Here is a 13,629-nt window from a genome sequence, read left to right on the forward strand (position 1 = left end):
AGCACAAAGATGAATCTCAAAGTTACCTTTTCTTTTTGCAGTCTAATTACTTGACAGCCGTGTGGAGTAGAATTATAAAAGCTTTGTTTGATCTTTAGAATTCCTCAGAGATGCCGAGATGAAACTACTATGGTTGTCAACTTATCTCCATTTCTGGTTGAAGACCTTTGGCAGTAAGGTGAAGGAACTGGCTTGTAACTGTTACACTGTACCAGATCTTGAAGGAGAGGAAGCAGATGCTACTCTCTTCCCAGTCTGCAAATAATGTTGGAGTTGTGCAATTTATTCTTTCATGCTGCCATGTACACTGGCATCATGGGAAAAGCACATACAGAATGGGGATTCTTCCTCCAAAACAATGGGTCTATTTGGACAGAGTGTTATTTGAAATATTATTTGGAATAATTACTGTAGCACCTTTTGTGACGTGACGTATGCGAGATAAAAAAATGATTGAAAATATAAAAAAGTGAGTTGAAAAATGTGTGTATGATTCAGGCGAAATATTATTTGGAAAAACGGGTATCCAAACAAACATGTTTAGATAGGATGAGTTTATTTGCCTGTTTAGCTTTAGTATTATTGAGTATAATCTATAAGTTACATGTGATTTTCTGCAATGATCAATAAAATAAGTTTATTTGCCTTTAAATAATAAGTAAGAGAGTAGCAAGGGCTTGATCATCATCAGAGTGGCACCCCATAAATTTAAGATTCTTGACCATGCATCTGGCAATAGCTAGGGGTCATGCCTTTGAATTTACTTCCCCTGCAGCTTGCTGGAGAGTTCTACAATGAGAAGCGTGTTGAGCATGCATGTGCCAATGTGAGCTCTACAATCCGAGTTTGAAAGTTTACTGAGCACAAAATATTACTTAAATTTGGCTTGATTAATTGATGAATCAAGTTTGAATGGGCTCTAATTAAGCCGTAATCGATTTTATTATTGAGTAATTTGGTTCGTCTTTTAATTCTAGGCTATTCTAACTCTTTTCTTTAAAAAAAATCTTAGATGGATAGAACTTTTAGCCCATTACACAAATTACCACTAAAAAATCTAAATGCATGATTACTTGAAAAGCCTACTCTCGTACTACCAAAAAAAAAAAAAAAGAAGTTTAAGACCAATACTGAGATTACTTAAAAGCTTTGACTCCAAAACCACATAGCTTCCCTCTTTGGCACAAAGAATCTTCTGAGGCAACTGTCCCCCCCCCCCACCCCCACCTCCACCCCACCCCACTTCTGCCAGTGGAGTTGCTACATCCGCTCATATGGCAACTTTTTGTTTTTAGCATTTGCAGTTCTCATTTTTTGTCTTCTTTTTTATGTTTTCTTGAAGATTAACTAGTAATTAGTGGAGAAAATAATGCTCTCTCCATCCCACTTTGATAGTTTTATTTTCTTTTTTTATCCATCCCAAATTATAGTCCATTTTTTAATTGAAAAATATTTGTTAACTTTTAACTTCTATAAAATGCTCTTCTTTAATGTATTTTGTTAGTCCTTCCATTCCACTTTGATAGTTTTGTTTTTCTTTTTCATCAATCCCAAATTATAGTCCATATTCTAATTAAAGAATATAATTGATTTTTAACTACTTTAAAATGCCATTATTTAATGTACATTGTTATCAATGAATATAACCTACACTATAAATTAATTGTTTTGATTCATACATACTTTGAATAGTGCAATTTTTCATCAATATTATTGTTACAATTACTGTAAAGATGTAATGGTTACCTATAATACTAATACTAATGTAAGGGTATTTTAGAAAAATAGTATGCTAGATTTACTCATCCAATAAAGTTAACTAATTTTCTTAAATTATATGAAAAAAAAATCATGATTACCAAAGTGGGACAGAGAGAGTATCAATGAATATAACCTACTTTATACATTAACAAGTTTTGTACTCGTTCGTTGAACGGGAATCTTCGAAAAATAATAAATTATTTAGTCAATTTTATAAAAATGTCGATATGAAATACAAACTTAATATATATTTTACTATAACTTTTCTTAAATATATTACTATATGCGCATTGTAATATAAAATATTATTATAATATAAATTTGAACATCTAATTCAGTAAATAATAATTTAAAAATGAAAAAAAAATAACATTCGGCAATACCATAATATTCAAAAACAAGTGCAGTAAATAGTATCAAATAATATTCTACTCTTCAGAAACTTATTTTTGTTTTTCTTCTGTTTGAACATTCTCCTCGATTTGTTCGTGGAAATCAGAATTTATTGATTTTCCATTATCACTGCATAATAGCAAAGCAGGATAACTAAGTATAAAAAAAATAAATGATTTATCGCATTCAAGATTGTGTATAACAACACGTAAAGATTATATTTTAAGAAAATAAAATAGTATATTAAATCCACCTTCTCATGCAAATCTTTTTATGAGGATTTTCTTCCTCTGTAGTTTTTGCTGAACCTTCTGATGAATGATTCATATGAAGTGTATTGAAGTGTTGTTGATTAGAATCATCTGTTATACTAATTGAGATCTGGGAAGAAGATGCTTCAAGTTAGTATTGGTTGTCGGTTCCACCAATCTGATAATAATTTATCAAAATTAAAGGTAAAAATATTATGTGAGATATAATATGTGAAATATAAAAGAAATTCATTACTAATTCAAGATATATTACTAATCCTATGTGTTCATAAAAAAACAAACAGAAAATAAAAATAAAAAAAAATTCAAGAAATATTACTAAACTTTTACAATTGAAGATCAACATGCCTTTTTTAAAAAAAAAATATGTATTGAAAAAAGATATACCTGATAATCAAGAGGGGTGGAAACCCAAAATCGATGTTTTAATGTGCCAACCACTTGCACTGAAAATACCTAACCATGAATTTGATGCTTGAAATCAATATATTAGAGGCTATATGTAGCGTAGGCATAAGAAATAAGAATTGATAAGAATATAAAAAGATATTGATAAGAACATTAAATGTAGGTTTATCTTGATTTAAGTTGTTTAAAGTACGTAACTTTGGGTAAGAAATAAGAATCCTATAATATTAAGAATTCTTATAGGAAATAAAAATCAGTTCTCAAGACAGATTTTACCTACTTTGAAAGACCACCTCAACTATATCGAGTCCTTTAAGCGCATGGACTCCTATGATGTGGGCCCATACACTAAATACTCACCATCATCTAAGCAGAGATGTATTGTGAATCTTATAACCTAACAATGAGTATAACCTGCATGTTTTGATTAACAACGAACGAGTTTATAGAAATTTACAAACCCGTACTCAAATAGGAATTTATATTTGACCGTACTCGTGCTCAAATAGAAATTTATATTTGACCGTACAGGTCAAATACATATAGTTAATTGGATTCAATTAAATTTTTCTTTTTCAAAAATTTCGTGCTATGCACTATGTCTTGATAACGCACTTAATAATAAAATTTATTAAGAATCTTATTTCCAACATCAGATATTGACTTCTGTTATTAATGGTTCCTTTTGAAATTAGTTACTTTTCTACTTCTGCTAGTGATAACAATTCTTATTTATTTTGGTTCTCTATGCAGTACACAAATTATTGGCATGAATTTGGAGATATATCTAATAGAGATATTTATGTTTCTTTTATTTATATTGCATTACTTTCCAGTTCCATTTTTGGGTAGGAAATAAGAATCATATAATATTAAGAATTCTTATAGGAAATAAGAATTGATATATATCTAAACAAAAAAGGAGCAAGTCACGTAGGAAACTACTTATTGTCTCGTTAAGCCACGTAGGAAAGAGAAAACATGAAGAGATAAGAATGAGAATATGACTTTATTATATATATATATATATATATATGATTGCTTTAATTCATACTTTGAATGGTGCAAATTTTCATCAATATTATTTTTGCAATTAATGTAAAGGTACAATGGTTAGTTATACTACTAATATTAACATAAGGGTATTTTAAGAAAATAGTAGGTTAGATTTATCCTTCCAATAAAATTAACTGATTTTTTGTAAATTATGTAAAAAAAAAAAATCAAAACTATCAAAATGGAATGGAAGGAGCAGTAATGGTATAAAATTAACTTGCATTATATCTTTGTGTGTATATGTGTATGCTGAAAGTCAGTGCAACGCTGCAACCTTTAATTATAGTTTTACGAGTTAATCACATTTTATCCCCTTAAAGAATATCCCATTTCTTAGTTTACCCCCTAACCTTTAATTTTGCTCACTTAACCCCCTTTAGGACAAAATTGTCCTTGCATTATTTTGACTTTTCATTTACCTTGTTTTCCTCTCTTTTATTTCTTTTTCTGTTTCTTCTTTATTTAATTCTTCCTCTTTTCCACAAAAATTTTCACCTTAATGATTGAAATTTAAAAAGAGGAATTGTAAAGATCTATTTTCTCCTTAAATGATTAAAAAAATATTCAAATCACTTTCCTAAAATACAATTTTTTAGCCTTTCAATTCTTTTAATTTTGGATTTTCCTCTTTTCTTTCTAGTTTCTCATTTAATTCCCAAAAAAATATCTTAAGATGAAATTGTGACCTGATTAATAATCATCAATTGAAATTTGTGACACGTGTCATCATACAAAAAATCAAAATTAGTTTTTGATGCCTTTTAAACCTTCACCCAGAAATATGCAATTACAAACTTAAAACAAAAATTTTCGTTGAAATGGAATTTCTATTGGGAAGGATGAAAGAGAGAAGAAAGAGAAAAAGAAATAAAAGAAAGGAAAACAATTTCATCTTATGATATTTTCTTGAGAATAAAATGAGAAACTAGAAAGAAAAGAGGAAAATTCAAAATTAAAAGAATTGAAAGGCTAAAAAAATTGTGTTTTAGAAAAGTGATTTGAATATTTTTTTAATCATTTAAGGAGAAGATAGATCTCTGTAATTCCTCTTTTTTAATTTCAATTATTAAGGTGAAAATTTTTGTGGGAAAGAGAAAGAATTAAATAAAGAAGAAAGAGAAAAAGAAATAAAACAAAGGAAAACAAGGTAAATGAAAAGCCAAAATAATGCAAGGGCAATTTTGTCCTAAAAGGGGTTAAGTGAGCAAAATTAAAGGTTAGGGGGTAAACTGAGAAATGAGGTATTCTTTAAGGAGATAAAATGTGATTAACCCTAGTTTTGCATCATTGATGGAAGGGACCAGCAAGAATGAATTTGATTTAGGGTTACTCACATTTAATCCCCTTAAACTATACCCCATTTCTCAGTTTAACCCCTAACCTTTAATTGTGCTCACTTAACCTCCTATAGGACAAAATTACCCTTGCATAATTTTGACTTTTCATTTACCTTGTTTTCCTTTCTTTTATTTCTTTTTCTCTTTCTTCTTTTTTTTTAATTCTTCCTCTTCCCAAAAAAAAAATTCACCTTAATGATTGAAATTAAAAAAGAGAAACTGCAGATATCTATCTTCTTCTTAAATGATTAAAAAAATATTCAAATCACTCTCCTAAAATACAATTTTTTAGCCTTTCAATTCTTTTGATTTTGGGTTTTCTTCTTTTCTTTCTAGTTTCTCATTTTATTTCTAAGAAAATATCTTAAGATGAAATTGTGACCTGATTAATAATCATCAATTGAAATTTGTGACACGTGGCATCATACAAAAAATCCAAATTAGTTTTTGATGCCTTTTAAATCTTTATCCAGAAATATGCAATTACAAATGCAAAACAAAAATTTTCGTTGAAATGGAATTTTCTATTAGGAAAGGATGAAAGAGAGAAGAAAAAGAAAAAGAAATAAAAGAAAGGAAAACAATTTCATCTTATGATATTTTCTTGAGAATAAAATGAGAAACTAGAAAAGAAAGAGGAAAACTCAAAATTAAAAGAATTGAAAGGCTAAAAAAAATTGTATTTAGGAAAGTGATTTGAATATTTTTTTAATCATTTAAGAAGAAGATAGATCTCTGCAATTCCTCTTTTTTAATTTCAATCATTAAGGTGAAAATTTTTCTGGGAAAGAGGAAGAATTAAATAAAGAAGAAAGAGAAAAAGAAATAAAAGAAAGGAAAACAAGGTAAATGAAAAGTTAAAATTATGCAAAGGCAATTTTGTCCTATAAGGGGTTAAATGAGCAAAATTAAAGGTTAGGGGGTAAATTGAGAAATGAGGTATACTTTAAGGGGATTAAATGTGATTAACCCTTTGATTTATGGCATGAGGTAAATGTTGGCTAGTTTTGAGCATGTCAGAATTAGTCATGTGAGTAGGACCAATAACGTTCCTGCCTACATAATGTCATTGATTTTTTTTTTTTTTTCCGATGCTACTCTGACTTTATCCTATTTTAGGGGGATTCAACTGGACCTATGAAAAGAGTGATGGAGACTAAATCACTATCGGATCAGACGGGTGTACCACACACCCGTCTGAATTTGGAGAGCCACACCTGTGACAATTAGTGGGTCCTACCAAGCCTTAAAGGCTTGATTACGTAATGTGCCGCTGGGCGAATTTGGAGAGCCACACGTATGACAATTAGTGGGCCCTACCAAGCCTTAAAGGCTTGATTACGTAATGTGCCACTGGGCCTTTGGTCCAGCGGTCACTGCTAAGCCTTCTAGAGTTTGATGGTGCAGGAAGTCAAGGGTTCGACCCTTGCCTTTCACAAAAATTTGTCATAATATGTGACGATTTTCAGTGACCATTTTCGATGGAGTTTCTACTCACATAATGTCATTGATGCTGCAACCACAAATTCATCATGAATGAAAGGCTCCAATTCGTTTATCAAAAGAAAAAAAAAAGAATGAATTTAATCTAGGGTCCCTTGCTGGAGCCAGGAGTATTGTGGAAGCCAATTATTCACATTGATAATCGATTGCCAGCAACTTTCCACCTCCTATGAAAGTGATAGCCGATAGGGCAGCCAACGCCCTTTTAAGCATTGAATTCGACTGCACCTTTTGCCCTGAACATAACAATTGATAGACCTACAACGTTGTATTAGCGGATCAAAATAAAAATAAAAATAAAAATCATCCTTCCATCTATAAGGTAACCTCAAATAATGAATGAGCCAATGAGGGTGTTTGGTTTCTGCTTTGTTTTGGAAAGTTGTTCTTTTTAAATATAATGAAAAGTATAACTATATAAACGAATAAAAAGAGAAATACAGCCCAAAAAAAAGGACTCGATTAACAACATTTTAAAGATTGTGTATGTGTTTTGTATCAATTCAGCATTAGTGTTCAAGTTTACATTTTAAGTAAATTACGGCATACTCAGTTGTAATTTCGTCTATTATCACATGAACATTTTAAGTAAATTACGGCATACTCAGTTGTAATTTCGTCTATTATCACATGAACATTTTAAGTAAATTACGGCATACTCAGTTGTAATTTCGTCTATTATCACATGATATTTTAACGTTTTAAGTTATTCGCATAAAATCACTGTGACTTTATATAAAATGAAAATATGATGGAAAGCAACCCCCATAATATCATCCGTTGAAGTGCAACTATTTGCCCTTACTTAAATACTAAAGACAATGGTCCCGTTTGCAAGTGAATTTTTTGGATGTTTGTCTAAAACTTTATTGTAACTTACCGTAGAAGTTTTTAAATTTTTTTTTGAAATGTGTGAATTTTTGAATATTTTGAAGTGTATTGTTTAAAAATTTTGAAAATTTTTTTGAGATTACTGTAACTAAAGTTTTTTAAAAACTTGCTAGCTAGCAAAAAAACTTGACTACCAAACAAGGAATTTTTGACCAAATACTTTACTTGAAATTATAGGAGGATTATTTGTATATGCAAGAAACAACACGGATTTTGTTGGAAGACACCTAGGTCAAACACCATGGAGTTGCTTTCATCCATTCTCCACTTTACGTAAAAACTATAAAACCACATGGAGTTATATAAATATCTTGAAAACTTAAGGAAGTTTTGTGCCATATCTGCTTTAATAGTATTTGAGAAAACTTCCAGCATAATCGAGCGTTATAATGAACATCATCTGTTCTACTAGGTGCAAACACCAAACGGTTTTTAAAACAGATGGAGGCACATAAATTTCTAAACCTCAAAACTCCACTTCCAAAAAAGAAAGAAAAACCCTGTAGTTTTCTAGTCCATAAAACTCTATGTCTCTATCCAGAAATCTGAAAATGTGAAAAGATCCCTTCACTGGACCACCAGTGCAGTGTCTTGGTGAAAAATCACAAAAATCTGAAGATTTTCTCAACCATACATCTATTTCTTTCCCAAAGAAAAAGTACCTTGAGAAGGTGTGGTTATGGCAGGGACAGATACCTGTTTCCAAGCAAATTATTGTACCAAGTTTCCTAGTTCATACAGGATACTAAAACTCTACAACACTCTCTGTAATTGTGAGAAGTCACATTACTGGATCATCTGTGAACTTTGGAAAACCTTTGCAAAAATTCAGTATGGCCTTGAGGAACAGCACTGCTAAACTTCATCTTCTATTTCTCCCGTTCTTCACACCAAGCCACATGATCCCTCTAGTTAATGCTGCCGGGCTATTTGCTGCTCAGGGCGTTAAGGTTACCATTCTCTCCACCAAACACAACACAGTCCTGTTTCAATCCTCCATTGATCGAGCCATCGAATTAGGCCATGATATCTCCGTTCACAACTTGAAATTTCCATCAGCTGAAGTGGGACTACCTGAAGGAATTGAAAATTTCAGCGTGGCAACCACACAAGAAATGCTTGCCAAAGTATTCAACGGTTTGATGCTTCTCCAAAATGCAATGGAAGAACTTATTCAATGTCTTAGTCCTCACTGTATTATCTCGGACAAGCAATATGCTTGGACAACTGATTTAGGTGAGAAGCTGAAGATACCGAGAATCTTGTTCTATCCAGAAAGCTTCTTTTGTCGCAGTTTGCGCCATAATTTGCAGCAGTATGAGCCTCACAAGTCAGTAAATTCAGATTCTGAGAGTTTCTTGATCCATGGTTTACCAGATAAGGTCGAAATGAAAAGGTCTCAACTGGAGGATCATATGAAGACCAAAACTCAGTACTCAGAGGTGGTATTAAAGCCAATAAAAGAATCAGAGCTTAGGAGCTTCGGCTTGCTTTTTGACACTTTTTATGAGTTGGAACCTCAATATGCAGATTACTTTAGAAATGTAAGGGGGATAAAAGCATGGGCCATTGGACCTCTTTTCTACTTCTCCAGCAAGGAGAAAACTGACAATACTACTGATGGAAAGGATAGTTGCTTAAAATGGTTGGATACTCAGGGGACCAACCAAGTCCTCTATGTTTCTTTTGGAAGTATTACAAAATTCTCTGACGCCCAGCTCAGGGAAATTGCATTAGCTCTTGAGGGTTTGAACCAGCCGTTTATTTGGGTTGTAAGGAAGAGAGAAAATGACCAAGATAATCAACAAGAGAGCTGGCTGCCAGATGGTTTTGAAGACAGAATAACTGAAGGAAACAAAGGTCTAGTCATTAGAGGTTGGGCTCCACAGCTAAAGATCTTGAACCATCCAGCAGTTGGAGGGTTTATGACTCACTGTGGTTGGAATTCGACGATGGAAGCTATGACTGCTGGGGTGCCATTGATTACTTGGCCATTGTTTGCTGAGCAGTTTTACAATGAGAAACTTGTTCAGGTTTTGAAAGTTGGAGTCAGTGTTGGGGCAGATCATTGGAAATTTTCTCCAATTAGCGAGGGTCCTGTAGTGGAAAGCAAATAGATAGAGGAAGCAATAAGCCAATTGATGAGCAACTCTGAAGAAAGTCAGGAAATCAGAAAGAGGGCAAAGAAGTTGACAGCAATGGCAAAGAGGGCTGTGGAAGAAGGTGGCTCTTCCTATCAAAATCTGCTTGATTTCATTGATGCATTAAAAGCATGTGCTTTGGTATTAAGAGTTAGTTGTCTAAGGAATAGAGCTATTATGTTCTTCAAATGAAATGTTACCTGTCAGAATACTAGAGAGGCTTAATTAGAGCTATTATATTTCAGCATTGGGAATAATTAGAGAGGCTTAATCTATGAATCCGCCTGTAAACCATGTGATATATTTTACAATCAATTGGTATAATGATGTATGATTATATAAGAAAAGAAAAACGATAGATAGTAGTGCATAACCGCGTAAAAAAATTTCATGTAGCTATTGCATTTACAACATAATTTACAAGTAATTGCATAGACTCGACCAACTTAAATATTTGCCTTCCAGTATTATTAACCACCCAATCTTGGAGTTGCTTGAAACACTTTTGTACTAGAATTTTACCTGTGCAGTAGCACGGTCTTTTTAATTTATTTATTGTGAATTTATACAATTAAAAATAATTTAAATATGAAAATTACTAATAATCCTACACGTTCATCCATATTAACTTTAAAAAATTAATGTATTCTAAATGCTCAATTATTTACCAATTTTAAAAATTTGTTTATATACTGTCACTATAATATGGTAGTATACATCAAATAATGTATTTCATATCAAAAACTTGGTAGATATTCTTTTTTATAAATATATCTTTTAGATAATTTAAATTTCTATAATAACCATAAATCTAGAAGTATATATTCATATTTAATTAAGTAGAAAAGATCCAGCAATCTGCTTTTTCATCAATAAATCAACAATATTGATAAATCTGTCAATGTAACAGCTAATTCTTTTTTTTTTCACTAAGCTAATTCAAAATTAAGGAAAGAGATGATAAACAATTTGAATACCAATCAATGATATGGTGGTAAAAGGGAAATAATTTATGGAATATGTAAGATTTTAATAATTGCGATTTAAAAAAGATTTTACTATAGTTCTAGTATGTAATAATTTGATAGAAAACATATCTCATTAACATAAGATTAGTTATTTTTAAAAGTAATTTTAGATATCATTAAGATAAGATTAGTTATTTTTTAAATTTATTTTAAAATTAGGGACAATTTTTAAACATATAATATAATATTCAATATAGATAAAACCCAAATGACCCATATCCCGTTAATTCTTTTCAATTAGGCATGCCACATAAGAATAAGTAACAACTCTATTTAAAATAATTACTTTCATATATATATATATATATATATATTCCTAGATTATGAATTTATGATGGCTGTATCTAAAAAATAAAAATGCTCACTTCTTTCAAGTTTACACGTCACACACCATTTTAATTTGTTGCTATCTTAGATGCATAAAACTTTAGAGTAAATTTTATATACACTAACAATGTATACACTTCTACGGTTGGATGCATAACACATGGGCAATATTTGGAATTCAAATTTAAATTCAGATGAGTTGTCATGCATTCAATGGTGATGGTGTATACACTGATAGTGTATAAAAGATTAAATTAAAACTTTAACCCCAATAGTGAAATCTTAAATCAGTAACATTTTATATGTCTACTTTCATACTATCAAACAATCTCTTTAGAGAATAATAAAAACATAATCTACCACTACTGAGATTACTTAAAAATTTCACTCCAAAAGCATATTAATTTCCCTAGCCAATTCTTTCCTCAATAATTTGATCCAGTACTAACATGTACCTAGGCATAAAGTGTCTATTCAACTATTTTAATTAGGTCTTTAAGATCACAAATTGATGTGGTACTTTTTCTTCAATTGGCTTAGCTAATATAGAGTATCCTAACACTGAGGAAAGTTACAAGGACTTAGGCACAATTTGATAACGCAATTGCACATAAAGTTAATGTATTCAGATTTTAATATATTCAGACGTGTTTGATAACAAAAAATTGAACATCTAAATTAATTAAATGCTACTGAATTTTTTAGGCAAATCTTACTCTCAAAAATTAAGGATAAACTATTCACTTATCATTAAATGTGATATACACTCAAATGTATTTAATTTAATACATAATACTAGGATAATGATAGCATATTTACATGATGAAAAATATTAACATGATATGATATCAACGTCAAAAGTATCAATCTGATCCTTCCTATACATAAACTCCTTACGACCCCATATCCCCCCACTACCCATACCCTAACCTAATTCCCTAATCATTAATAATCTCCTAAAACGTCACCACTCCCCTAACTCTTCTAGAAACAAACTCGATATCAGCCTTACAAGCGATTTCCACGAGGCGTTGTTTAGAGGGCTTTGCTTGGCCTTCGGCCTTGTATTTCGAAGGAACTTTGACCTTTATATCCCAATCACGATTGGACCGCTTCAACTTGATAACTGCATCCAGATCCGCCTTTGATCTTATTACCACGATGGAAAAACTCAGCAGACGTTCACGTTTCTTTTCAACATCTTTCATGCAGGTGAGATAGGCCTGAAGAGCCTTTGATGCACCCCCTCTTCGTAACTCTATAGGCTCGCAGGACCTTTGACGACTTTGGGGGAGAACGCATTTTTGAAATTTGGGAATAAGAGAGTACGAAATTAATTTGGATAATTTCTGGAATTTGGGTTATAAAGAAGGGCTCCCATCGGCGAAGACAATAGTGAGAGCTGGGAAGAGAGTATATTGAGGTGGTGGGTTGACTTGAAGTTGAGGAAAAAGAGGAGTCGATCTTAGGTTGGGCCATTGGTGCCTGAGGCGATGAGGCCCAAGACCACGTGGATGGATAGCGGTGAGAACACGAAGTGTAGTGCTTGTAATTAAAGATAGTTAATAATTATTATTTGGTATTTTGTAATATAGAATTGAAGTACGACAATTTTATTATGTGACATTAAACAGAAAATTCATAAGTTACATACTGAGTTAAAAAAATATAATATGTAATGAAACAGAATTATAAGATACGATCAACTACTTTGTATCTAATCTAATAAAATAAAAGACCTACTTATATCTGTTCATGCACTTTATAGATGTTAAAATCTGTTGTTTAATTTGAATTTGATCTTGATATAAGGGCAATCCACCACATTATCTTGTTATATAAGTGAGATTTGAATAATTAGCTTACTTGAAGAAAATCATTGTCAGTGTAATTTCGGTTCTTTCCAGCCAAATTCTTGAATTTATATTTGATTCCAAGGACATATCATCACGAGACCTTCACATTGACTAATCAATCAATTATGATTTTATTGTATGATTTAGGACATATAGCAAAACATCTTCTTCTCGATAGGGATTACAATCACTAAACATCAGTTTTTGACCTAGTTGCAAAGATATACAGCAACTAACCTGCTAATATAGATGAATAATCACGTCAAATAAAGTACTAAAATATCTTATATCACTTAATTCAAGAAAATAATTAAAAGTAATGAAGTACATATTTTAGATTTGCAGCCAAATAGTTTTAAGTAGATAGCTAAATCTATTGCCAAATCAAATGAAGTGAAAAAAATTGCCTAAATGGAATCATCAATAAAATGGCAAACAATTTGAAAATTATTATAACTAATAGTTAAAACAACAAAAGTAGATGCAATCTGCATATGGAAAAATTTATGATGATAAACTTATTTTAAACCACAGATAATAATAAAAAAATATGATCTCCTCCCTATCATACCTATCTAACATGGACAATTGAATTAAAACACTAAAAAATCATCGCACATACAACTTGCAAGATTACAAATTTCTTACAATCAAAA

The 13,629-nt window shown here is 31.2% G+C and overlaps 1 protein-coding gene across 1 annotated transcript; it reads left to right on the forward strand.

The window, feature by feature from the left end:
* The first annotated feature begins 7,977 nt into the window (after window positions 1-7,977).
* LOC113690591 (nuatigenin 3-beta-glucosyltransferase-like) lies at window positions 7,978-9,988 on the forward strand. The gene has a single exon (XM_072071764.1). The coding sequence runs from the start codon at window positions 8,455-8,457 to the stop codon at window positions 9,736-9,738; it is 1,284 nt and encodes a 427-aa protein (XP_071927865.1). The 5' UTR covers window positions 7,978-8,454; the 3' UTR covers window positions 9,739-9,988.
* Window positions 9,989-13,629: the final 3,641 nt, after the last annotated feature.

This window comes from Coffea arabica, chromosome 1e, assembly GCF_036785885.1.
Source record: "Coffea arabica cultivar ET-39 chromosome 1e, Coffea Arabica ET-39 HiFi, whole genome shotgun sequence".
Taxonomy (NCBI): domain Eukaryota; kingdom Viridiplantae; phylum Streptophyta; class Magnoliopsida; order Gentianales; family Rubiaceae; genus Coffea; species Coffea arabica.

Coding starts and splice junctions, on each gene's coding strand:
- LOC113690591 (XM_072071764.1), top strand. CDS start 8,455: ATGGCCTTGAGGAACAGCACTGCTAAACTTCATCTTCTATTTCTCCCG.